We start from the raw sequence: 25,594 nt of genomic DNA on the forward strand, positions 1-25,594 counted from the left end.
AAAATATTTTTTAAAAGAATAACATGAATTCAAACAAGTGTTCTTTTATCTCTGGCACAGTGGCTGCACCTGAATCTACTGCTGTTTCAGACCTTAGTTGTGGCTCTATAGTTATTACTGACTTTTTTCTTCAGTGACTGCCCAATGAGAATTTTACATCCTACCAGATACATCTCCTGCTCCTGCCACCAAATGTAGTTTTCTAACTAAATCCGTATCATGTAGTGGTATTTTTTGTGTGATCTAACAAATACAACTTGCCTGAAGATCAGAGTACAGAGCTAAGCACAAATTAACCATAGTTGCCAGTCAGTGATAGCAAACACACCTTTAATCTCAGTACTTGAGAGGCTGAGGCAGTTGGATCTCTGTGAGTTCAAGCCCACCCTGGGCTGCACAAGATTGATCTAGTCTAAAAAAGAAAAAGAGCTAGGTGCTGGTGGCTCACACCTGTAATCCTAGTACTTGGGAGTCACGCACCTTTAATCCTAGCATTAAGGAAGTGGAGACAGGAAGATATGTGCCTGAGCAGAAAGGAATATAAGGTATTAGGAGACAGGAGCTAACCGTATGCCCTTTGAAGTTTCATAGGGACCACATTTAGTCTGAAGACTTGTAGAAACAGGATACCCCATTCGGTCTGAGGGGTTCGTAGAGGTAAGAACTAGTAGCTGGCTGCTGTTCTGCTTCTCCGATCTTTTGACTTTCATGCCCTAATATCTGACTCTTGGTTTTTATTATTAAGACCAATTAGAATTCACACTACACTATATTTCTTTCTGTTATATTAATTAGATTTATAATTTTTTTTATGTCCTCACGGGTTTACCCTCCCTCTTCTCCTTGCCTCCACCTCCTTTCTGTCCCCCCTCCCCATTCCACTTTTTCTCTGTCTCTGTTCAGAAAGGGTAAGGCCTCCCAGGAGTGTCAACAAAAGTGTGGCATATCAAGTTGAGGTAGGAGTATGCATCTCTCCCTGTATTTAGGCTGTGAAACACAACCCAGCATGAGGAACAGGTTCCCAAAAGCCAGCCAAACTGTCAGGAACAGACCCTGCTCTTACTGCTAGGAGTCCCACAAGGAGATCAAGCCACGAAAGTGTCACACATAAGTAGAGGGCCTAGACTGGTCCTGTGCAGGCTCTGTAACTGGCAATCTAGCGTCTGTGAGCTTCCATGAGCCCAGGTTAGTTGTTCCTTTGTGATGACCCTCACCCCATGGCTTATACAGTCCTTCCTTCCTCCCTTCAACAGGATTTCCCAAGCTCAGCCCAGTGCTTAGCTGTGAATCTCTGCATCTCTTTTCATCAATTACTAGAGAAACGCATCCTAACAATAGTTTGGGTAGTCACCAGTCTGATCATAGGAGATGGCCAATTTATGCCATCCATCCATCATTGCTAGGTATCTCAGCTGGGGTCATCCCTATAGATTTGTGGGAGTGTACCTTGCATCAAGTTTCCACCTTACCCCTAAATGACTCCCCCATGAGACCATCTTCATTACTCTCCTCTCTCCATCCACTCCCCAACCAGATCCCTCATGTTCGTATTACCACCTGCCCCCTGTCTACCCAGAAGATCTCTTCTATTTCTCCTTCCCAGGGAAATCCATGTGCCCCCTTTTGTGCTGTCCTTGTTACCTAGCTTCTGTGATGTTGGACTATAGCATGGTTATCCTTTACTTTACAACTAATATCCACTCGCAAGTAAGTACATACCATGCTTGTCTTTCTGGGTCTGGGTTGCCTCACACGAGATGATTTTTTTCTAGTTCCATCTACTTGCCTGCAAATTTCCTACTGTTATTGTCTTAAGTAGCTGAATTATAATCTGAAGGCATTTACCAGATGTATTGTCTTCAGATAATCTATCTTCTTGCTAAGTGAAATTTATCTTCACTTTGGGAAATTATTCAAGGTTCTTTGTTTTATGAACTTATTCCCAAGCAACATTTGAATTTTCTTGCCTGCCCCTATACTTACTTAGTTCTGTCCATAATTCCCTTTGCAGAAGATGTGTAGTCATATCTTTGTGGGACCTTAATCTATATTTGCCTACTGACTAGTGATTTGACTGTTCTTCTTTCAAGTGCTTAGTACTCAATCACCACTCCTTTGTTGAAAGTTTATTTAAATTGATAAAATAGTTTTATTTCTGTTGAGCTGCAAGAGATTGTGTGTGTGCGCGCATGCTTGCATAACTTTATGCAATGTATAATTTACAAATATTTTCTGGTTTTTTCCCCAGTCTGTTTGCTTCCCAGTAATGCCTGGTGTAATGAATTACATGTTTTTCTAAAGCCCAATTTTATTGTTTTATGTTTATTTAACATATATAGATTACATATGTGTGTATATGTATATATCTACATAACATATGTGTATTAGGAAAAAGATGATAGATAGATAGATGATAGATAGATAGATAGATAGATAGATAGATAGATAGATAGATAGATAGATAGAGTTATGGGTACTTAGGGTGATTATGTCCCCCCAGTGAGCAGCAGACTAGCTAACAAAAGCCCCAGCTTCAGTCATGGGAAACCTCCCTTGAGTTTTTGTTCAGAGCAGTTGAAGAAATTCCCAAAATAACACAAGCTATTGCCATTGTTTTGATTTGCCTTTCAGAATTTGATATTAAAACCTTATTGCTGGAGACACCACACACATTTTGAACACAGAATTAAGAGGAATTTAGATGAAACTTAGCAGGAAGCCTCCTCTGAGTACTAGCTCTCATCGTTTTAGAAGGTGCTATGCGAGCTGCTAAGGAAGAAAACAGTATGCCTACCCTCTTACTTAGCTGTACAGGCTACATACTACAACACTGACCAGCAAGGTGACTCAAAGAACATGGTAATGACTTAGGACCTCTCAATGCGAAGTCATTCCTAGTACTAGGAACCCAGCAAACTACTTATGGCTAGTAAGGTCATAGCCCCTGGAAACTATTACTGTCACTTTCCTAATCCAGTATAATTTCTAAATTCATTTCAAATATCTATACTTTTTAAAAATTTGTTTTGTTAATTTTTTCCAGACCAATTAGTTTCCCCTCCCTCCCTCTTTGTCTCTCAACCTCTCCCTCCTAACCTCCTCTCTTCCCCCACACCCCAGTTCACTTCTCCTCCTCCTTTCTCTTCAGAAAAGGGCATATCTCCCATGTATATTAGCCAGCCATAGTATATACAGTAAGACTAGGCACCACCTCTTCTAGTGACACTGAACGAGGAAACCAAGGGGGGAGAAAGAGTCCCAAAAGCAGATAACAGTCAAAAACAACCCCGTTCCCACTGTTAGGAAATCCATAAAAAGATGAAGCTTCACACTGTAACATGTGCAGAGGGCCTGTAGGTATATATTAGCCATAAACTAATGGATAACTATGATACAATTCATAGGCCCAAAGAAGCTAAGTAACAAGAAGGCCTGGGGAGGAGTGAGGGGAGGACACACGTGAATTTCACTGTGAAGGGGAAATAAAATAAACACCACAGGTGGATTTCTTGTTATATTTGTCATTTGCATGTAGAATGGCTACTGAATTTTATGCGTTGAGTACATACTATTTTATCAGCTGCAGTTTTCAAGTGTTTTTAGGGTTCTTTCATGTACAAAAGTATATTATCTGCAAATAAGGATGCTTTGACTTCCTCTGTTTCTATTTTTACCTCCTCTATCTCCTTCACTTGTCTTACTGCTCTAACAAAGACTTTAAGAAATATGTTAACCAGGAGAGGGGAGAATGAACATTCTTGTCTTGTTCCTGGTAGTAATAAGAATGCTTTGAGTTTTTCTCCATTTACCAATATGTTGGCTGTACGCTTGTTGTATATTATTTCAATATATATGAATGATATATCCTCTGTTGTCCCTAGATTCTCCAGTACTTTTCTCATAAAAATATTTAGACTTTGTCAGAGGCCTTTTCTGCATCTAAAGAAAGGATCATTTTGATTTCTGTCCTGGATCTATTTATGTAGTGCATTACATTTATTGATTTATGTCTGCTGGACCTTCTCTATATCTCTGAAATGAAGCCAACTTGGTCATGGTGGATAATCTTTTTGATGTGTTAATAAATTTGGTTGCAAGTACTTTATTAAGAATTTTTGTATCCATGTTCATAAGAGTTACCATCCTATAATATTTTTTCTTGGCTCTTTGTCTGGTTTTTTTTTCTTTCTTTCTTTCTTTTTATTGAGAAAAGGAAAAAAAGCAAGTTTCCGCCTCCCCCCAGCTTCCCATTTCCCTCCCCCTCCTCCTACCCTTCTTCCTCTCCTCCCACCCTTCTCCCCCTCTCCCTACTCCTCTCCCCCTCCCTCTCCAGTCCAAAGAGCAGTCAGGGTTCCCTGCCCTGTGGAAAGTCCAAGGTCCTCCCCCCTCCATCCAGGTCTAGGAAGGTGAACATCCAAACTGGCTAGGCTCCCACAAAGCCAGCACATTACTTAGGATCAAAACCCCGTGCCATTGTCCTTCGCTTCTCATCAGCCCTCACTGTTCGCCATGTTCAGAGAGTCCGGTTTTATCCCATGCTTTTTCAGTCACAGTCCAGCTGGCCGTGGTGAGCTCTCAGTAGATCAGCTCCACTGTCTCAGTGGGTGGGTGCACCCCTCGTGGTCCCGACTTCTTTGCTCATGTTCTCCCTCCTTCCGCTCCTCATTGGGACCTTGGGAGCTCAGTCCAGTGGTCCAGTGTGGGTCTCTGTCTTTGTCTGGTTTTGTTATCAGATTACAACTGGCTTCATAAAAGAATTTGGAAATGTTCCTTTTCTATTTTGAAAAGTACAGGTGTTAGTTCTTTAAAAGTCTGGTAGAATTCTACACTAAATCCTTCTGATCCTGCTCTCTTTTTTTCTTATTTGGGAGATTTTTAATTAACGTTTCTGTCTCATTGGAAGTTATACGTCAATTTAAGTTGTTCATTTTATCTTGATTAAGTTTAGTAGAACATATATGTAGAGAATTACATTTATTCCTTTTAGGCTTTCCAGTTTGGTAGAATATATATATTGGTATCCTGTTGCTGTATTTTTTTTTTTTTACTGAGAAAGAAATGTTTCTGGTTATGTCTTCTGACTAGTTTTTGTTTGAAGTCTGTTTTGTTGGGTATTAGAATAACTATACCTGGTTGTTTCTTAGTTCTATTTGTTTAGAATACCTTTTTCCATGCTTTTACGCTAAGGTGCTATCAGTCATTAATGGTGAAGTATGTTTCTGGAGGCAACTCTGGGGAGTTTATTCTCAATTGTTTTGTGGGGTGGGGGAAAGGTCATGGAACAAAACATCAAAAGAGAAAAAATATTTTAATACTGTTTGTGGGGCCACTAGGAACATCTGTGGAAGCAGTGACCTGCTCACTTAGTGGGATGTACCAGCAGGAGCATTTATATTTGGGAACAAGCACAATTCTTTTGAGGCAACTGAAGCAGGACGTATCCCGTCTGCTCTACCTGCCATGTCCCCTCTATCTTTTGCCTTTCCTCTGTTGCCTGAATCAGTCTTACTGATTTAAGGTCCTTCACCCTGGGTATTTTCAAAACATACCTGAAATTCAGCTTTATTCATGACATAGGAGCTCCTTAAAGGCACAATTTTGTTGTCTGTAAAATAGAGACAATAATCTGTCGCATCATAGGTTAAAGGAGGTAGGCATGTAGTCCTACCAGCTTCTGAGTATCCATTGGCATTTGACATAGATTTTTTTTTACTGATGTTACTACTGGTAGATCAACCACACTCTAGGGCATTCTCCACACCCAACACAAATTAGGCAATAAAATTTTGATTCCATGGGAATAAAAGTAAGAGTTAAATCTCTACTTTGGACAAGTAGGGAGGTGGGAATGGATGCAGAAAGATTTGAGAAAGGGGGTGAATGTGATTTAACAAAATAATACACTGTATCAAATTCTTTAAAAAAATACATAAACTATTACTTTAAAAAAATCTGCTTCAAAGAGTAATTACAAAGATCAAATTGTATTTATGCTAAAACACTTTGTTAATTGTAAAATGCTACAGAAATGTTGGATGTTATAAATCACTATCAGTTCTCTTCCTCACCTAAAATACTTTGTATTATTTGAGCTTCTGCTTGGATAACTCATTGTCAAATAGCCAATATGAAGTGTTAATGTTTTCTTTCTGCTTTTCTTATGAAACTCTTTTGCAACTTTATGGTGTAAATCAAATCTTTAAATATTCCTTTGTTTCATATCTCTTACCTGAACACCCAAGCAAGATAGAATCTGTAAAACAGAGGGACAGTTACTCCTTTTGTCACAGTTCATCATTTGCGAAGATCTAAATGCATTCAAGTAGGCACTTGCCTTAAAACATCTTTCCATTAATTCCACAGAGCAGAAACTGTGTGAAGCTGGGTCCTCCTGCCGAGGGAGAAGTCATCCAAGTCAAGTGGCCTGATGGTAAACTCTATGGGGCAAAGTATCTTGGATCAAATGTTGCCTATATGTATCAGGTGGGTGCTACTTTCTCTGTGGTTCTTGGTAAGATGGTCAGTAGATACCAGGAAGTGATAACATGAGTGTGCTGTGCATAAAAAGCCACACAAGTTTTAGTCTTTTTATGGAAGACAAAACTTGAATTTCTAACAGTCCAGGTTTCAACTTGGACTGCCTGGTTGGACACTGAGAAAACCTAACATTTGGTCTGGTTCAACTACTAGGTAATGGCTGTTTGCTTGTGTTTTCATTCTTAGAGTTGGTTTATCTTGCCTTAAACCAGAACATGGAGCTGAGGGTGTTTTGCCTCAACAATAGAGCACTTGCCTTGTATATGCAGGCACTGGATCTGATCTTTAACACTTCAGGGATTTTAAAATAATTTAGATAAAAATAAAATAAGATGTAACATTCATTTGCCAAGTTGAAACAATATTACATATTAGTTCATATTGTTTTGCATTGACATTGTGCTACTCTATGTTGACTATCCAACTAGCACCTTGTGACTTTATTTCTTTGGGTAGAGAAGCCTAATCTGGGCATCTCAGATAAACCAAAACTCTTGGACCATTGGCACAGACAGCTTACAGTTGTCATCAACTCAAGTTTAAAAATAGTAGTTTAGGAAAAGTAAAACAGGAATTATTCTAATCTTACCAAAAATAAAAATGAGTTATACTCACAAAAGAGAAACAACATGGTTAGGGTAGCACAAGTGCATTCATATTCCTCAGAGAACTTTAAAATTGAACATTTGTAGAAGCAACAGATTTCAGTAACACTGTGTCACAAATCAATATTCTCATGTAAATGGTATAGTAAAAAACAGGGTGGCAGAACTAGAAGATTCAAACCCGATATGTTGAAGTGCAGCTTAATAATAATAAGATACCAGTTGAGTATAGAAGGAAGTTAACAAACTGATAAGGGGCAAGGGCATAAATAGAGGAGTACAATGCAACACGCAGGGTACCAGAAGATAGAGCACAGCTACAAAACACTTCTCTCTCTACCTCTCATGCTTCTCCTTCTGCACCTTCAGCTGTGTCTCCCTCTCAGCGTAGGGGCATACACACACACACACACACACACACACACACACACACACACACACACACACGTCTCATATTTCTCTCCTACTTCTCGCTCTACAGCAAAGCCTCTGTACAAATATGAATCACATTTTCAGGGTCACACAGCATTTCTGGAGTAAATAAGTAACAGCCAAACTGATCACACAGTTTCTCTCAGGCTAGGGAGTTCACGCTGACTGGGTGTGTGAATAAAGTAAGTACATAACTCTGAGTGGTCAGGGTTCCCAGACAGAAAGTGACATTGACATTCAGGACTTAAACAAGAAACAGTTGGTTGACTAAACCTTGAGGTTAGGAGTATGTGCAGAAAATCCATTACTGAAAAAGTTATGTCTACTAAAGCTGTTTCATGCAATAAACACCTGGGAATGTGTCCTTATGTATTCATCTCCAGGAGCAACCAGTTTACTTTGAATTTGTCATGAAGTCTAAAATTATCTGTCTTTGTGACCGAGAATTCTATTACTTTCCTATGTCCATCTGAGTAATGAAAAATACCCTACTATTATTTCTATTCATCAGGATTGTATAGTTAAGCAGAAATCATCTTCTTGAACATCCACAGCCATATGTATGCCCCGTGTAGGGTTAAAGGGCCAACTGGAGCAGAAAACCAGCCAATCACTCAGCACCCTGACTTTGAACCCAGAGCCATTGAAAGAAACACACCCTGGATCTGAGAGCCAGGGAAAGAAACACCTTTAGCCCTAAACTCAGGACCGAAAAAACATGCCCTGACTCTGAAACCAGTGCCAAAGAAACACACTTTGTCCCTAGAATCAGAGCCAGTGAAAGAAAAATCTTGCTGACATGCTCCCTAAGTGGGGCTGAGCAGGAAAACTAATAACTTTTTCCAGAGCCAGAGGAGATTGCTACATTTCTGCAGGGGCTTGCCGTTTAGCAGAGTGTTAGCAAAGAAGTAATATCTTGGACCAGAAAAGAAGCCCTTAAGTGAACAGAGAAGGGCTCAGCTGTAGCAACTATCCAGGAGAAGATCAAGATTGCTATATCCTATGGCAAGACCATCCCCCACCACCACACCCTAGCTTCAGGTAGCCTGACTTGCCAATAAGTCAGGACACCTTGCCTCCAGGGTAGAGCTGTCCTTTTGTGGCTCTATCCTCCAGAGCTGAGCTGCCCTATTCTGGCTCCAGCCTCCAGAGCTCTCCTATTGAGACTCTAGGTAGCCTGGCTTCCTGATAAGTCAGGATATCTTTGCTGCTCCACAGCTGTAACACTCTCACTCCCCTACACCCAGCAGATAGAAATTTTTTCATGAGATAAACATACAAGCAGTGGGGAAAATACCCATAGCTGTTTATAGTGCCACATGAGAAAAGTTACAGAAACAAAGTTATGCATAGGTAATGGTCTCGTAAGCCTTGTTTCCCGAGATTCTCTCCATGATGTAGTTGTTCACCTGGTGGGTTGACCTTATGGATAGCATTTGTCATCTACTTGTATTCTTAGTGGCCTCTGGTAAAGCCATTGCCACCTAAAGCTCTCAGCAATGGCTTAAGTGTATCATACTGTTCATAATTAAGTAAACCTCACACCTGGATTAGAAAATACAGGAGATTCCTAGAGAAAAGCTAATTTATAAATGAGAACAAAATGTCACATTTCATAAGAGCAATATTGAAGCTCTGTAACAAAACTGGTTGCTACATAAAATTATCACATTTTAAAATCCAGGTGAATTAGTAATCAGTGTGTTAGCCCAGCAATATAAAACTGTGGATATATATATATATATATATATATATATATATATATATATATATATATATATATATACACACACACTCAATGAAAGTTAAAGCTGGTATTAAAATTTTCTATTTAACTACAAGTAGTATAGAATTCCTCATTAAGCCAAGTGGCCTTTTGAGATCACTTTTTACTTTCTGTCTTTCACCTTTACCATTGAATAAGAAATTCAATAAAATGTATAGAAAGATATACCTGGAGCACAGTGCAAAATATGCTAAATCTTTGTGTGTATGTGTGAATGTATGTATTTATGTGTATATTTGTGGGTGTTTGTGGATGTGTCTATGTGTGTGTATTTAATCTCTGTGTATATTTGGGTATTTCTGTGTGTTCCTGTGTATGTATGTATATATATATATATATATATATATATATATATATATATATATATATCTTTTCTTTTTTCTTTTTTGCTATTTGAGACTGGATTTCTCTCCATAGCTTTGGAGCCTGTCCTGGAACTTGCTCTGTAGACCAGGCTGTCCTCAGACTCACAGAGATCTGCCTGCCTCCCCGCCTCTCCCTCCCAAGTGCTGCGATTAAGTGTGCACCACCACCACCCAGCCAGTCGTGGTAGCACAGGCCAGTAGGATTTGCTGAAGGAGGTGGAAGCAGGGAGGATCATGAGTTTGAGGCCAGCCTGGACTACACATTTAACCAGGTTTGGTGGTGCATGCCTTTAATCCCAGCACTTGGGAGGCTGAGGCAGGTAATGATTTCTGTGAGTTCAACGCCAGCCTGTGTATATCTTTGTGGTTGTATGTATGTCTTTATATCTGTGTGTTTGTGTCCTTGTCTGTTTCTGAGTATATATGTCTGTGTGTGCCTGTGTATATTTGTGTCTGTGTATGTATGTATATATGTATATTTGTGTGTGTATCTTGAATATATATGTATGTGTTTCTATGTATGCATGCATATATGTATGTATGTCTCTTTGTGTGTATGTAAATGTTTGTGGGTGTATTTTTGCCCTGAACAGTAGTTCTTCTGTAAAATAGATTTTATTGATTCTCAGTCTGTAAATAAGGGGACGTAAAGGCATGGGGAAGATATTTTAATTATTTTTAAAGAAAAAGAAACCTTTTTTGTATTTTATAAGAACATGCAGCTGGTAACCAAAAGAAGAATCAGAAATTACTATTGTCTTTATTGTAGCAAGAGAAATCAGATGTCCATACATGGAATACAGTTTTGCTTCTGCATACTTGAGACCTGGACAGTCGAGGACAGTGTTTTAGTTGAGGACAGTGTTTTAGTCGAGGACGTTGTTTTAGTAAAACTGTCTTTCTCACATAGAATGTTCAAATTACTTAAAACAAAGGAAAGTTGTTGTAATAAGGGCGGCGGGCTACGTTCCTGGCACCTGAGCTCCCAGCCACCAGCTCGGCTAGCTTTATAACCGAAATAATTACATGGAAACTGTATTCTTTTAAATACTGCCTGGCCCATTACTTCCAGCCTCTTATTGGCTAGCTCTTACATATTGATCTAACCCATTTCGAATATTCTGTGTAGCCCACGAGGTGGCTTACCAGGGAAGATCTTAACCTGCGTCTGTCTGGAGTGGGAGAATCATGGCAACTCACTCGGCTTCTTTCTCCCAGCATTCTGTTCTGTTTACTCCGCCTATCTAAATTCTACCCTATCAGAGGACCAAGCAGTTTTCTTTATTACTTAACCAATGAAAGCAACAGATAGAAAGATGACCCTCCTCCATCAGAAAGTAATCACAGGTAGTTATAGCTATGCTCTCAAATGTGTAAATGAAAAGATTCATTCACAATCCCAGAGAGCCTAGACAACAACGAGGGCCCCAAAAGAGACATACATGGGAAGTAGAAAAAGACAAGATATCCTGAGTAAATTGAGAGAGTGGGGATCATGGGAGAGGACAGAAGGGGAGGGGAGAGGAAGGGAAGGGAGTGGAGAAAAATATGTATAACTCAATGAAAATAATAAAAAAGATACTATGTTTTCACATACTAATGAGGTTTACATGCTATATAGTGAGGACTATTTGAATTTGGAAACTTAATAATAGTTATAAAAACTTCTTAACATGAATTGGAAAGCTGGCAGAGGCCGTGGAAAATGTGACTGAAGTGCCGCACAGGATCCTTTTGCTCCGATTCTCTACCAATACCCTCGAATGACTGGCCTGGAGGATATAGAGAGAGCATAGTTACATTTTCCCACAACCAGTCTCACAAGGGAACACAAGAAGTCATTAAACCTGGCCTAGTCTCTCCAACCCATGCAAATATTCTTAGACAGGAATTCTATAAGATAAAAAGTTAAATTAGCTAGTGTTTTACAGGAACACACATTGGCACATTGCCCTAATGCTTCTATGTCAGAACCTTACTGGACATAAGTAAAGTACATAGTTGTCTTTTACTGCATGAGATTGCTAAACACTTATTATTTTTTCTTCTGTTAGCTATAGTCAGGTTTCTCCCAAATAGGAGAGAGGAACATAAGCCAGCAAGGATAGATAGATAGATAGATAGATAGATAGATAGATAGATAGATAGATAGATAGATAGATAGATAGATGGATAGATAGATGGATAGATAGACAGACCACAACCCACATGAAGACTTACGTGAAACAAACAGAAAGAATGAAAGAAAGGGAAAATAAAGACTAGAGGCACAAAAGGCAACATCAAAATAGGTCACTATGACATCTCACAAGTTTACCACACATCAGTGTCAAAAAAAAAAAGAACCATAGATAATGGGATAGCTGAAATGCTAGAAATGATTTCAGGGTCCTACTTTTTGGTTTTTCAAGATGGGTTTCTCTGTGTAACCACTCTCTATATCTGTACTGGAACTTGCTTTGTTGACCAGGTTGCCCTCAAACTCACAGAGATCTACCTGCCTCTGTCTCCCAAGTGCTGAGATGGTGTGTACCACCACTATCTGGCTCAGTGTCCTACTTTTATAAAGGTTAAATGACCATGTAGAAAACTTAAGAAAACCAATTCAGGACCTAGATAAGAAACTTGAAAGTGGACAAAGGTATGCAATTGAGAAGAAAAGTTCAAGGGAAAAAAGTCAAAAAGAAATGCAAGAAAAGAGTGTGCTGATCAAATATAAAATATAATGGATATCATTCACATGCAAAACCAAGCAAAAGAATGACTATCACAATAAAGGACAAAGTGAGATATTATGACATCCAGGCTTCTGTTAAATCAAAAAGCAAGAAAAAGGAAAGAACATTATCCTGACATCCAAGAACTCTGGCATATGTTCAGAGTGCCAAACCTAATAATCTCCAGAGAAGCAGAAGGAACTGTGATAAAAATTGTGCATACTCATTCTTTGAATTGTAGCAGCAAATTTACTAAAGCTTGAGAAATGCCCATCTACTTAGAACTCCCAGAGCAAATAACCAGAGAGATCCTCATGTCCTGAAGTCAAGATGTCAAACATATAAAACTTTAAAGACGTAAAACAAAAACTAAAGAGATGGAGAGAACATTATATACTTATCACGGGAATAATCCACCAAGAAGATATTGTAATTCTAAACATTTATGCACCAAACCAAGAGTATCCAAGTTCCTAAAAGAAACAGTATATAGCTGAAATCACATGTGAATCCAACACAGTGTTATGGATGACATTAGTATCCCACTCTCACCTAAAGACAAAAATGTAGGTAAATGGATGAAGCTGGAAATAATCATCCCAGATTTTGAGTACCATGATCCAGATCACATGTTTTCTCTTACATGTGGATGTTAGCTTTTAAGATTTTGGTATTCTAATAACCACAGAAGTTAGGTTCCTCATAAGCATCTGGGAGAAGGAAAGAATCTCTCCAGGAATTAGAAATAGAATACATGTTCCAAAGAGATATCGGAGTAAATATAATTAGAGGAGTAAATGGGTTATAGAGGGCAGGGTAAACGAGGGAATGTAGGAGGGGAATCCTTTTTAAAACCTATATGGAAATATGCTATTTTAGATACTTTTGTATTTGTGAATGTGTGTGTGTGTGTGTGCAAAATGGAGACAAAAATCTTGTAATGAAGACAGTGCTCCAACTAGACATGTAAAACAACCAAATAAAGACATCTTTCACCAAGTAGAACATCCACTACCAGAAATTGGTTACATCTTATTGAGTCATTGGCCAAAGGCAACTTGTAGACACCTGACACACACTAATATGACAGGCTATTGCCAAAGAGAGCTATTGGTTATTTTTTGCAACCTGATAATAAGACCCTATTGCTAAACATGAAAAAATAAAGTCAATACTCAACTAGAAGCTTCACCCCTACTGAATAGCATTCATAGTACTGGGAAGTACTCTTTACACTACCAGAGGAGAAAAGTAATCGTGAATATCATCCAACTATAAACCCTGTGACTTACATCAACCTGTCTGCAACGTATTCTGGTGCAATAATGACACAAATGTTTTAGGAGAAACTGATCACCTTTTGATTTGATTTAACGTCTGCTCCATGAGATGGAACCCATACCTGGCACTACTAAAATACCAAAAACCTGAGCCTAGACAGATCATGGACATAGGGGGAAGACCTGCTTCTATTATTCTACTAAGGAACATAGTAATAAAATGACTCCTAATGACATTAAACCCATCAAGCAGAGTGTCATTGATCCTAATCAGAGAAGCTTCTTGCAGTAGATGACAACAGAGAACCACAGCAGGACAATGTGCAGAGTGAATGACTCAGGGAGAATGTCTCAGCTCTGAGGAAGAAGTGATGCTTTTTGTTATTATGCAGTAATTTTCCCAGATAAATAGCTTTATGTTCTTATAGAGTATTAACTCTTAACTTCTGTTTTAAAATTACTTTTTTTTTATTGATTTTTTTTTTATTGAACTCTACATTTTTCTCTGCTCCCTTCCCTGCCTCTCCCCTCCCCATTTAACCCTCTCTCAAAGACCCCATGCTCTCAATTTACTCAGGAGATCTTGTCTTTTTCTACTTCCCATGTGGATTAAATCTATGTAAGTCTCGTTCTCTGGGATTGTGGTTGGTAGGCTGGTTTTCTTTGCTTTATGTTTAAAAACCACCTATGAGTGAGTATATGTGATAATTGTCTTTCTGCGTCTGAATTACCTCACTCAAAATAATGTTATCTAGCTCCATCCATTTTCCTGCAGAATTCAAGATGTTTTGTTATATTTTCTGCTGTGTAGTACTCCATTGTATAAATGTACCACATTTTCCGTTATTCGGTCAAGGGGCATTTAGGTTGTTTCCAGGTTCTGGCTATGGCAAACAAAGCTGCTATGAACATAGTTGAGCACATGTCCTTGTGGCATGATTGAGCATCTTTTGGCTATATACCCAAAAGTGATATTACTGGGTCTTGAGGAAAGTTGTTTCCTAATTTTCTGAGAAATCACCACAGTGACATCCAAAGCGGCTGTAACAGTTTGCATTCCCACCAGCAATGCAGGGGTGTTTCCTTTCCCCCACAATCTCTCCAACATAAGTTGTCATCTGTTTTTGATCTTGGCCATTCTTACAGGAGTAAGATGGAATCTCAGAGTTGTTTTGATTTGCATTTCTCTGATGACTAAAGATGTTGAACATGTCCTTAAATTGTCTTTCAGCCATCTTAGATTCCTCTGTTGAGAGTTCTCTGTTAAGGTCTGCACTCATTTTTTTTTATTGGATTATGTGTTCTTTTGATGACACATTTCTTGAGTTCTTTGTATATTTTGGAGATCAGAACTTTGTCTGATGTGGGGTTAGTGAAGATCTTTTCACATTCTGTAGGCTGTCGTTTGGTCTTGCTGACTGTGTCTTTTGCTTTACAGAAGCTTTTCATTACTAAGAAAGAGAATTACAGACCAATCTCACTCATGAACATTGATACAAAAATTCTATAAAATACCGGCAAATCAAATCCAAGAACACATCAGAATCATCCACCATAGTCAAGTTGGCTTCATCCCACAGATGCAGGGATAGTTCAACATACGAAAATTTGTCAATGTAATCCACCATATTAACAAACTGAAAAATAAAAACCATACGATCATCTCATTAGATGCCGAAAGTGCTTGTGACAAAATACAACATCACTTCATGATAAAGGTCTTGGAGAGAGCAGGGATACAAGGAACATGCCTAAACATAAAAAATGCAATATACAGCAGCCAACATCAAATTAAATGGAGAGAAACTCCTAGAGATTCCACTGAAATCAGGAACAAGACAAGGTTGTCCATTTTCTTAGTATCTATTCAACATAGTTCTTGAGGTCCTAGCTAAAGCTGTAAGACACCAAAAGGAGATCAAGGGGATACAAATCGGAAAAGAAGTCAAATTCTCACTATTTACTTTGATATGATAGTTTACATAAGAAGTCCCAAAAAAATCTACCAAGAAACTTCTACGTCTCATAAACATTTTCAGTAATGTAGCAGGATACAAGACTAACTCAAAGAAACCAGTAGCCCTCCTGTACAGAGATGATAAAAGGGCTGGGGAAGAAATCAGAAAAATGATACCCTTCACAATAGCCACAAATAGCATACAATATTTCAGAGTAACTCTAACCAAACAAGCGGAAGACCTGTATGACAAGAACTTTAAATCTTTAAAGAAAGAAATTGAAGAAGACAACAGAAAGTGGAAAGATCTCCCATGCTCTTGGGTAGGTAGAATTAACATAGTAAAAATGGCAATCTTACCAAAAGCAATCTACAGATTCAATGCAATGCCCATCAAAATCTCAGCAAAATTCTTCACAGACTTTGAAAGAAAGGTACTCAACTTCATCTGGAAAAGCAAAAAACCCAAAATAGCCAAAACATTCCTGTACAATAAAAGAACTTCTGGAGGCATCACAATCCTTGACTTCAAACTCTACTACAGAGCTACAGTACTGAAAACAGCCTGGTATTGGCATAAGAACAGACAGGAGGACCAATGGAACTAAATAGAAGACCCAGATATTAATCCACATACCTTCGAACACCTGATTTTTGACAAAGAAGCAAAAAATATCAAATGGAAAAAAGAAAGCATATTTAACAAATGGTGCTGGCATAACTGGATATCAACATGTAGAAGAATGAAAATAGACCCATATCTATGCACCATGCACAAAGACCTCAATATAAAGTTAGCATGCAAAGTAATGGATTCATTTTGCCACTTTATGGAAACATGCCATTTTGTTCTTACTTGCTCCCCTATCCCTGTCTTCTGCTTTTTTCCCCCTACATCCACCAAAGAACCTTCTTCTGATCTTATATCTTAATTTTTTACCCTTTCTCCCCCATTCTCCCATTCCTTTAAGATACCCTCATTATCTCTTATAGTTCCCTTTCAGCTTTATCAACACACACATACACCAAACAAAAATAAATTTAAATTTATTTTTAAATATTATTTTAAATATTATTGGATATTCAATATTTGTCTGCCTGAGTCTGGGTTTCTTCGTTTAACACAATAATGTCCAGTTTCACCCATTCTCCCAGAAATGACACAATTTTACTTTGTTTATAATGAATAAATTCCTTTTTATGTGCTTACCCCCTTTTTTTTGTTTACTGGTATATATCTAATGTGGTTCCATTTCATCACTATTTTGAATGGTTCACAAACATGGATGTGCAAGTATCTCTGTGGAATGTTGACTTAGTCTTTCAGAGATGCACTCAGGAATGGTGTGATAGACCATATGATAGTTCTGTTTTTAGATTTGGAAGAAACCTCTATACTGCTTTCCAAAGTAGCTGTAGCAGTTTAGAGTTCTACCTGCAGAATATAAGGGTTTTACATTCGCCACATCCGCACCAGCACTTCTTTTTTTTTGTTTGTTTGTTTGTTTGCTGCTAATAACCATTCCAATTAAACAAGAATCTCAGAGTTGTTTGAATTTCTGCTTTCTTATACCTCAGAATATTGAACAATTCTTAATTATTTACTGAGCATTTTTATTTGTTATGAGGCAGTCTATTCACTAGTACCTTTTACTGATTGTGGGGAGGTTTTTGGTCTGGTTTAGTTTGGTTTGGTTTTTGTTTATTTCTCAGAAATCATCTGATCAGCCCTCATATTTTCTTCTTTAGGTTTGGGGATGATAAAGATTTCATAGCTCATATTTCAAGTCTATCCTGTTTAATATTAGTTGGATAAGAAAAAATGCTTTTCCAACTTCCCTGACTCTGGCTGGTTCTGTATTTGCTCTGTTACAGTCCTTTACTCCTTTTTTTTCATATTTAATTGAAACTCCTGAGAAAAGGTCAGTACTCTTGGTTTTCCTAAATAACACAATGCCTTATGTTTCTTTAGGTTGAATTTGAAGATGGATCCCAGATAGCAATGAAGAGAGAAGACATATACACTTTAGATGAAGAGTTACCCAAAAGGGTAAAGGCTCGCTTTGTAAGTGCTAATGACAATTGCTACTTTGGGACCCCCAATGAAGTCCCCATGCCCTCTATGCTTTCCCAATTCCAGAAGAAATCAACCTTGGGATTTTGATTAATTTTGAAGAAAGCCTAAGTAATTTTTCCCTTGTTGTAACCTGTTGAATGCAAGTCTCCGCTTAGACAGAAAGAGGAAAACCAGTGCGCACATGGCTTATTTTTTCTTCTAATGAAATCAAACAAACAAACAAACAGTTCTTTGTGTTAAAATTTATTGACACACAATTATGGTTATTAAACTTGTCCTTTGTCCCTCTGGGAACAAACAAATATGAAGGTATTCACTCTTAGTGGGAACTATGTTAAAAGGAAGTATTCAGCAGTAGATTTAAGAGAGTCAGCATTAGCTAATGGTGTCTAGTAACCTTATCATGTATTGTTGAAGTTCTGTGTCTCATGCTCAGTGATGCTTCTTTCTAAGCTCTCACTTGGAAAACAACAAAGCAAAGCCAGAATATTAGTAGTTAGAAAACTAAAAGAGGTATAATAAATACACACACACACACACACACACACACTTGGGTATACTTTCAAGTCCACTGCATGCCACTAAATAAGTAAACATGGATGGCTTATAGTCTGATTTTTTAAAATATGTGTTTTATAATACTGTAGGTTCCATACTATTGTATTATAGCCCAAAATGAAGTCTATTTTACTCATTTAGACTCTTATCTGTATCCTTCCTGAAATGATAAATTGTAATAGAGAAGTTATTTTTTCTAAGTAAATTTAACTCTCTTTCATCCATTCTTATGATTATGTCCTCTTACAGTACAGTGACAGAGTTAGGATAGGTTAGTTAGTTATTTTGGAAAACCAAGGGGTTTTATAAGTGGAAAATTGAGTATTTTCTTCTTCTTTTGTTGGGTGAGATCCTGATGACAGGGAACCCAAAGCAGGTGAGTTCTCTTTCAGCAGCACTTCCAGAGGAAGGACTTTAAAAATTCAGGAGTGGGGGGAGGGGGAGGGAATTTTTAATTAAAAAAAATAAAAAATAAATTCAGGTTAAGAGAAGAGACATTGACAGTACTGCTGTTTACCCAATGGGAGACCTGCACACTCATTAAAATGAGAATATTTTAATTTAAAAAAAGAACAATAGGCTCTCTCCCCCTCGACTGATATACTTTTCCACCTGGGGAGTCAAATCTTATTGGAAAGCTCATTGATAGAAGATATTTTATGGTTAGAGAATATTTTTGGCTTGACGAAGATTGATAGATAAGCAGCTGTTATCATTGAGAGTGACTTTTTAGTGACTTTTTCTCCCTCGAATTCTTCTGGCTTGGAGGGATATGTTTTAAGAGAGTCAGCCAGCCACTAATGACAGTACTGGATTGTTTTCTACTGTCTTCAGAAACAGCCCATTACCTTTTATTGTCTCATAAAGTAACCATGGTAACCATTGCATAACTAACTAGACCTCCTGGTAAATTGACTTTACTATTGTGTTTAAGAGGCTGACTTCTGCTGTTTCTGCACAGTGGCAGTAGATGCTTTATTTCCTCATTTGATTACATCAACACTTATAAAAGTGAAATATAAGTCAGAGGAAGTGCTTTCCAAGAGTTACTAAAACAATGTTTCCTCCTGATGACAGAAAGACAACCAATGCAAAACTTCTAAATTTCCTTCCCAAGTGAAATATGGTACTTTCTATGGAACCTATAGATAGTCTGGCACTCTGTATAACTGCTTCATGAGATGGTGGGCAGAAAATATACACAGCTGCCAACCTGAACCATTTCCAGTTTCCAGGCTTCCTCATGTCTGCTCAGTTCTTTTTCTTGTCATTGTTTTCACAATGGACCTTTTTGTTTTCAACTCCTAAGAGTCTGTCTACTTTGTTACCAACATAAGATATGTGTGTTGCTATCTTTAGAAAAAATCATACGCCTGACTTGAACCAGTGGAAAACATATTCTAGATGCCAAAACAGTATTGAATCAGGAACTAAAATTGGTGTTTTAGTATAGACTCTAGGTTTGGTCTTTACCTGAGTATCTCAGCGATAACCTATACTTTTCACTAAGCACTTACCAAGCAGTAGGTAAGTTTCACACCTATTACTTTGTATTGGTACATACAACATTTGATTTATAGTTGTTAATATCCTTTACCCTTAAGGAACACGTGGTGGGATGAATGTTGCCTATCCCTGCATTCATTTTCACAGGAACTTCCAGCTTTCGCGTAGCAGAGACTCTTCTATGGAAGGAAAAGTATCCCAGACCCAGTGCCAGTAAAATGAGGCCCAGAATGTAAATTTTAATCTTTTCAGAGAAGGAAGTAGGATTTGTTAGGTTGTAAAAGTCTGGCCTTAGGAATGTGCAAATTGTTTTGAGGATAGGTAAAAAATGAAACGATTACATACAGGTACCCCCTCTGTAATCATTTAACTAGTGTTTTTCGAAAGCTTTTTTTTCTAGTGGTTTAATGGGAGATAGATTGGGACTGCTACATTTATTGCAGTGATTCAGAAGAAGAAAGTGAAGATCCTGCATGCAGAATCATGACTGCTTCAGATATATAGAAGAGACCTCCTGACTGGATAGGGATAAGAGGGATCCACAGTGCCATTAAATTTTTGACGGATAACTGGACAGATGAGCATGGTATTCGCATTTAGGAAATTTAAGAAGGGCAATGATGGTGGAAGAACTTTTTGAGTTCTATTTTATACAGACTATATAGAGAGCACCTGAAGCAGACGGTCTGAAATGCATACTTTGCAGGGTTCTCGTAGGTCCTGATGCAAGAGATCTAAGTCAGTGAGAAAAACAATCATCATCTTTGTATTGTAGTAGGTGCAGGTGCTGAAGCAAAGACTATAGTGCAGAGCCCCCAGGTGAATAGATAGTTAAGACAGTACAACCCTGGAACATCAAAAATGAGCAAACAGGTGGCCAGTGAGGTAGCTAAGCAACAGAAAACTGCTATAGGAATTAGAAACTAAAGATTACCCACACTAGCTTCAAGAAAGTAGGGAGGGGACAAAGGAACAAGAAATAGAATTCAGGGGCTGGAGAGACTGGCTCAGGGGTTAAGAGCACTGCCTATTCTTCCAGAGGTTCTGAGTTCAATTCCCAGCCAACCACATGATAGCTCATAACCATCTATAATGAGATATGATGTCTTCTGGCATGCAAGCATGCCTGCATGGAGAATACTGTATGTGCAATAAATAAATCTTAATAAAAAAGAAAGGAAGGAAGAAAGAAAGAAATAGAATTCAGAATTAATTAAGAATGACTGTTGACCTCCCCACCAAAAAAAAATGTTTGGGCAGAAGCCAAGTAGAGATTAAGACTAAAAAAGCAATGTAAAACCTACAACTCCCATTCTAAAGGAAATTACAGATTATTCTGGAGCAACCTTGCTTGGTCATGACTCAGAATATAGATTTAGTGTAACTAAAATTCCATATTACATCATGGAACCAGCTTCATGGAGTTTTATGGTTTTTCAGAATACATAAAAGTTATGGGCAAGTTTAAAATAACATGGGTACGTAAGAGAAGTATGTAGCAAGATGGAAGAAGCTTTGCTATAGGTCCAAGATGCTATCTGATGTCATAGTTAGCTTTTGGATTGGTGGGAGCTAGTGGTGTGCTAAGTTAATATATTTCCTAAAGTTTTAATCTGTGAGTTGCAAGATATTACTTTCAACACAAGGGGCAAGGTGTGCCTGTTCTAAAAGGCTACAACAAGTGATTGGCCTTTAGGCCTGCAGCGTTCTAATATCTCCGCAGTTATTATTTAAATTCTGATCAGTCCATCAGTGTCTAGAGACCTAGCTTTCTTTTAGGAGTTTTCATTTACAGCCAATACAAAATGAGACTTTAATTTTGTTTTTGTTTGGGAAAGCACCTTGAGGGTAGAGAAATTAAGACTAAATGGAGTCATAAATCTATGCCATATGGCCTGTATGAGAACGAGCTGTTGAGCAAGAATAAAAATCTATGAGTATGTTTCCTTCTACCCTATGACAGATCCGACCTCAGCTGACAGAACCAGATCTGTGTCCAGTGTTTCTGTAGTCAGTAATAATATACTTTTGCGTTTAGTCCACAGCCTCTGACATGCGATTTGAAGACACATTTTATGGGACAGATGTAATCCAAGGTGAGAGAAAGAGGCAAAGAGTGCTGAGCTCCAGACTTAAGAATGAGTATGTGGATGACCCTGTATATCGCACTTTCCTGAAGAGTTCTTTCCAGAAGAAGTGTCAGAAGAGACAGTAGTTGATAAACTACTGCAGCAGAGAGAGCTCAGAGCAGCTCAGACCTGAAGAGGGAAGACAGAGGGACACTCTTGGGTATGCACTGAGACGGGTGACTGGGTGTTTCTCTGGCATTAGTAACAGATAATAAGGCTTCCAGAGTTTTGGTTGCCAAACAACAAGGAAGACATTGATTCTGTATCTGATCACTCCCTCAGACATATATTTGACCCCAAAGAATATTCCTAAATGAAAGGAAATAACAGTGAATGGCCTACTAGATAGAATTCATGCCAGAGAAGAGGGGTTACCTCTCTGTGGCTCAGGTCCCTCCTCAGGGAACATATATGGAGGCTCCTCTTCCCCAGCTCCTTTTAGTGGGAGCCTCATCACCCAAGAGGGAGGGTGATAATTTATGTGTTTTCCACAGTCAGGGAAAGACTCTCATATTTGTTTTAAGTGGCCGTTTTTATAAAGCATTTTTAAAACACAAATGGCATGAATGGTAATGGGATTTACCTATGTGCTATCTGTATTCCCCTGTACAGAATGTTTCCATTTTTATATTATTACTTTTGATTGTGTCTAAAAACTGAGTTGGCCTTTGTAAGAGGAAAATTTTTGCTCTTGAAGAGGAATTCATATGAAGTCTATGGGAATTTTATATATTTACAGAGGAAAAATCTGAGTATGATATTTTGAACACTTCACAATTCCTGTTCTGAATAGATATTTATAAAATATATATTTCTCTCATTATGTGTTTGTAAAATTTAGAATTTAAATAAATATACTTAAATGCATAGTTTTGAACTAATGTAATGATTTTTCTTTGCAAAACAGCCTGGAAATGTACTAGTATTTAAAAATTAAAATCTGTTTTCTCCTGTCCTGTCTTCTGTCTTGGCTTATTTGTCCATGTTTAAGCCAGTAGATAAATGAGCTTTGGGGCAGGTATGGTGCTTCATACGCCTGATCTCAACCCTTGAGAGACTGTTGTCTGTTTCCTCTAAATTGAAACATGCCCTCCAGGAGGGAAAGTGCTGCTCATGAAACTCCAAAGGTAGACAGAAAGCCATATGTCTGGGAAAGCAGAAACTGGGATTATTCTCAAAGGCCCCTTATCAGCTTCATAGGTAAAGAGATCCTTGGCAAGGAGACTTTGACCAACCAAGATGCAAAGGAGAGCATCTCAGGATTATCTGCCTGTAAACTGTGCAGAGGGCTTCAGTATTTCAGCTTTTTGATTATATGGCTGCTTTTGAGATATCTCACTTTCTCATAAGGAACTCCTCACTCATTCCTTAAAAACTTCCATAAAAATGCATTGGTTCCAAAAAAAATCTCATTGGTTCATCAAATTGTATACATTGGTCTGTTGTGAGTTCTTTTTCTGGGATGAATAGGTATGGTGGGTGTGTGCATGATGTGAGTGGGTGTGGTAGGTGTGCCTGTTGCATCTTCCCAGGAAAATCACACAACAGGCTGAGGCAGGATGATTTAAGTTCAAGTCCAATCTATGCTATGGGAAAAACTCCATCTCAGAATCAAAGCCTGAGAAAAACACGTGCTATTGGGGAACTCTCAAGATAGTTTGTGACACAGGCTTTTTAGGCCCTTCTTTCATAGCTGAGCACCTTCATGCAGGCATCACTGAAGATAAATTATCATCAGCATGTCCCCAATACCAGCTGGTGTGGTCCTCAGTTTTAGATCATTAATTATCTGAGTCCTTTCAGTTATGAATCACTAGTTACCCAAAGTTTTTTGGCCCCTAGTTATCACTGGAAGGAACGTTGAGAGTTTCAAGTTATCCCCTTCATTTTACAAATGAGTACACTTCCATTTGCCTGCTGCAAATTAGTTTGCTTTATAGGTCTTAAAGTTGGCTGTGGTGAACTTGTCTTGAGCTAATTCACAGCTACTTTCTGTGACTCTCAATAGGGTAGGCCAGGTATAGTCTCACAATAACAATAGACACAGGAGAGCAGGTAGGCCCAAATAAAGTTCCTTTCAGTCCTATGTGAAAAGTCTACATGGAAAAAATCCCAGAATCATGGATTGATGGAAAATTTAACTATTTCAGGGTAAAGAGTGCAATGTCTCCTATTACTGGGAAGAGTGAAGTACCAAACAAGCAGTGACAGGCACAACTATAGCAGTGTTTATTTTCTGGAGTGACTCTTGGGAAAGCCCACCAACCTAATTTCATAGGGACTGCCACACCACCTTTTCTGCTAGTATAATATCATTTAATTTTATAAGGTTGCCTAGCTTGAGTTTTCTGGTTTTAGGTTTTAAATCAAACTGACTTCACAATAGACCAGAAGAGTAGGCCTGTGTAAACCAGTAAGAGGAATTAATCTAAGTAGCATCATTTATTCTGTAACAGATAATTTGCTTATCAGCAAGGTTTCTGATTGGCTGACACAGCGAGAAAATGTGCAGAGACTTATGTGATCTCGGACATAGCTGTTCTCTATGGTCTCATTTAAGTAATGTTCACTCCTATAACCAAGAATAACTGTATATTGCCTTTGCAGAGTCCTGGCCACAGATAGACTTCCCATGGAGAACTGCACTTTTGTTCACCGTGTTCTTCATAAACAGTTATTAGCTCTGTCTCTAGACAGAACATCCAAGCTTTTCACATACTGTATGACACCTCAATTATAATTTTAATTTTTGTGCATTACATTAACTATGTTGTGTGTACATGTAGCACAAAATCAGTTAAACTCCTAACAGTTTATAAAGTCTACTGTAACACTAATTGTAAGACCTTTCTTTCTCTGGTGGTTAGTGTGTACATGTAGCACAAAATCAGTTACACTCCTAACAATTTATAAATTCTACTGTAACACTAATTGTGTGTGGTTAAGAGCATAAGTAAATCTGGTTGGCATATTTCACAATATTTAATTTTTTGTGTGCTTGAAATGAGGACAGTGTGATCATTGTCAGCTGAATTTTTCTATTTCATCCAACTAGAGAGAAGCTGAGACAAAATACCCACTGAAATACCACATGACTTCTCAGAATATTTTATAAATTCTTACTAGTTAGAGACACAGAGGACAAAATTATGTAGGAGGAAATGGGAGATATACTGTGGCACTGGGTGTTCCTTTTGCTTTTCAGTAAAAGAGATCTGAACTAAAATAGTCTTCTAAGAGTTAAGATATAAGCAAGCTCCCAAACTCAAAGGTACCAGGAATGCTAAGGTATTTTCAATACACTGCTACTTGCAAGACTCACTTGACTGCAAAGTTTCTGAGAATTCAATGTTTGTTCAGTTCTTTAAAATGTCACATTCTCTCTCACCCAAGAGCTTGGAGGTACATGTTTACCACTCTAGCTTCGTGAACATGGGAGAGTGGAGCCTAAAATTGAAGCAGACTAAAGTCTCATGCGAAAATCCAACTTTATTCAGAGCATCAGACAAAAAATACTTTGAGGGTTAAGAAGAATCATTGAATAAAGTATACAATCACAAGGACAAGCAAGCTTTCAAAGGAAAGAAGCAACTAGAATTCCTATCCAGATATGCTACAACAATGACCAACATGGCACAATACCCT

General features: G+C 38.1%; 1 protein-coding gene across 3 annotated transcripts in view; it reads left to right on the forward strand.

The window, feature by feature from the left end:
* Positions 1–22,902, forward strand: part of Kdm4c (lysine demethylase 4C) — a 173,327-nt gene extending 150,425 nt beyond the window's left edge. For all 3 annotated transcript variants that reach the window (XM_075947215.1, XM_075947216.1, XM_075947214.1), the window contains 3 exons: positions 6,364–6,483; positions 17,652–17,744; positions 21,859–22,902. In XM_075947215.1, coding sequence (XP_075803330.1) covers positions 6,364–6,483; positions 17,652–17,744; positions 21,859–22,035 — 390 coding nt within the window. In that variant the 3' untranslated portion in view covers positions 22,036–22,902. The remainder of the gene's footprint in view (positions 1–6,363; positions 6,484–17,651; positions 17,745–21,858) is intronic.
* Positions 22,903–25,594: the final 2,692 nt, after the last annotated feature.

This window comes from Microtus pennsylvanicus, chromosome 13, assembly GCF_037038515.1.
Source record: "Microtus pennsylvanicus isolate mMicPen1 chromosome 13, mMicPen1.hap1, whole genome shotgun sequence".
NCBI classification, from domain to species: Eukaryota; Metazoa; Chordata; class Mammalia; order Rodentia; family Cricetidae; genus Microtus; species Microtus pennsylvanicus.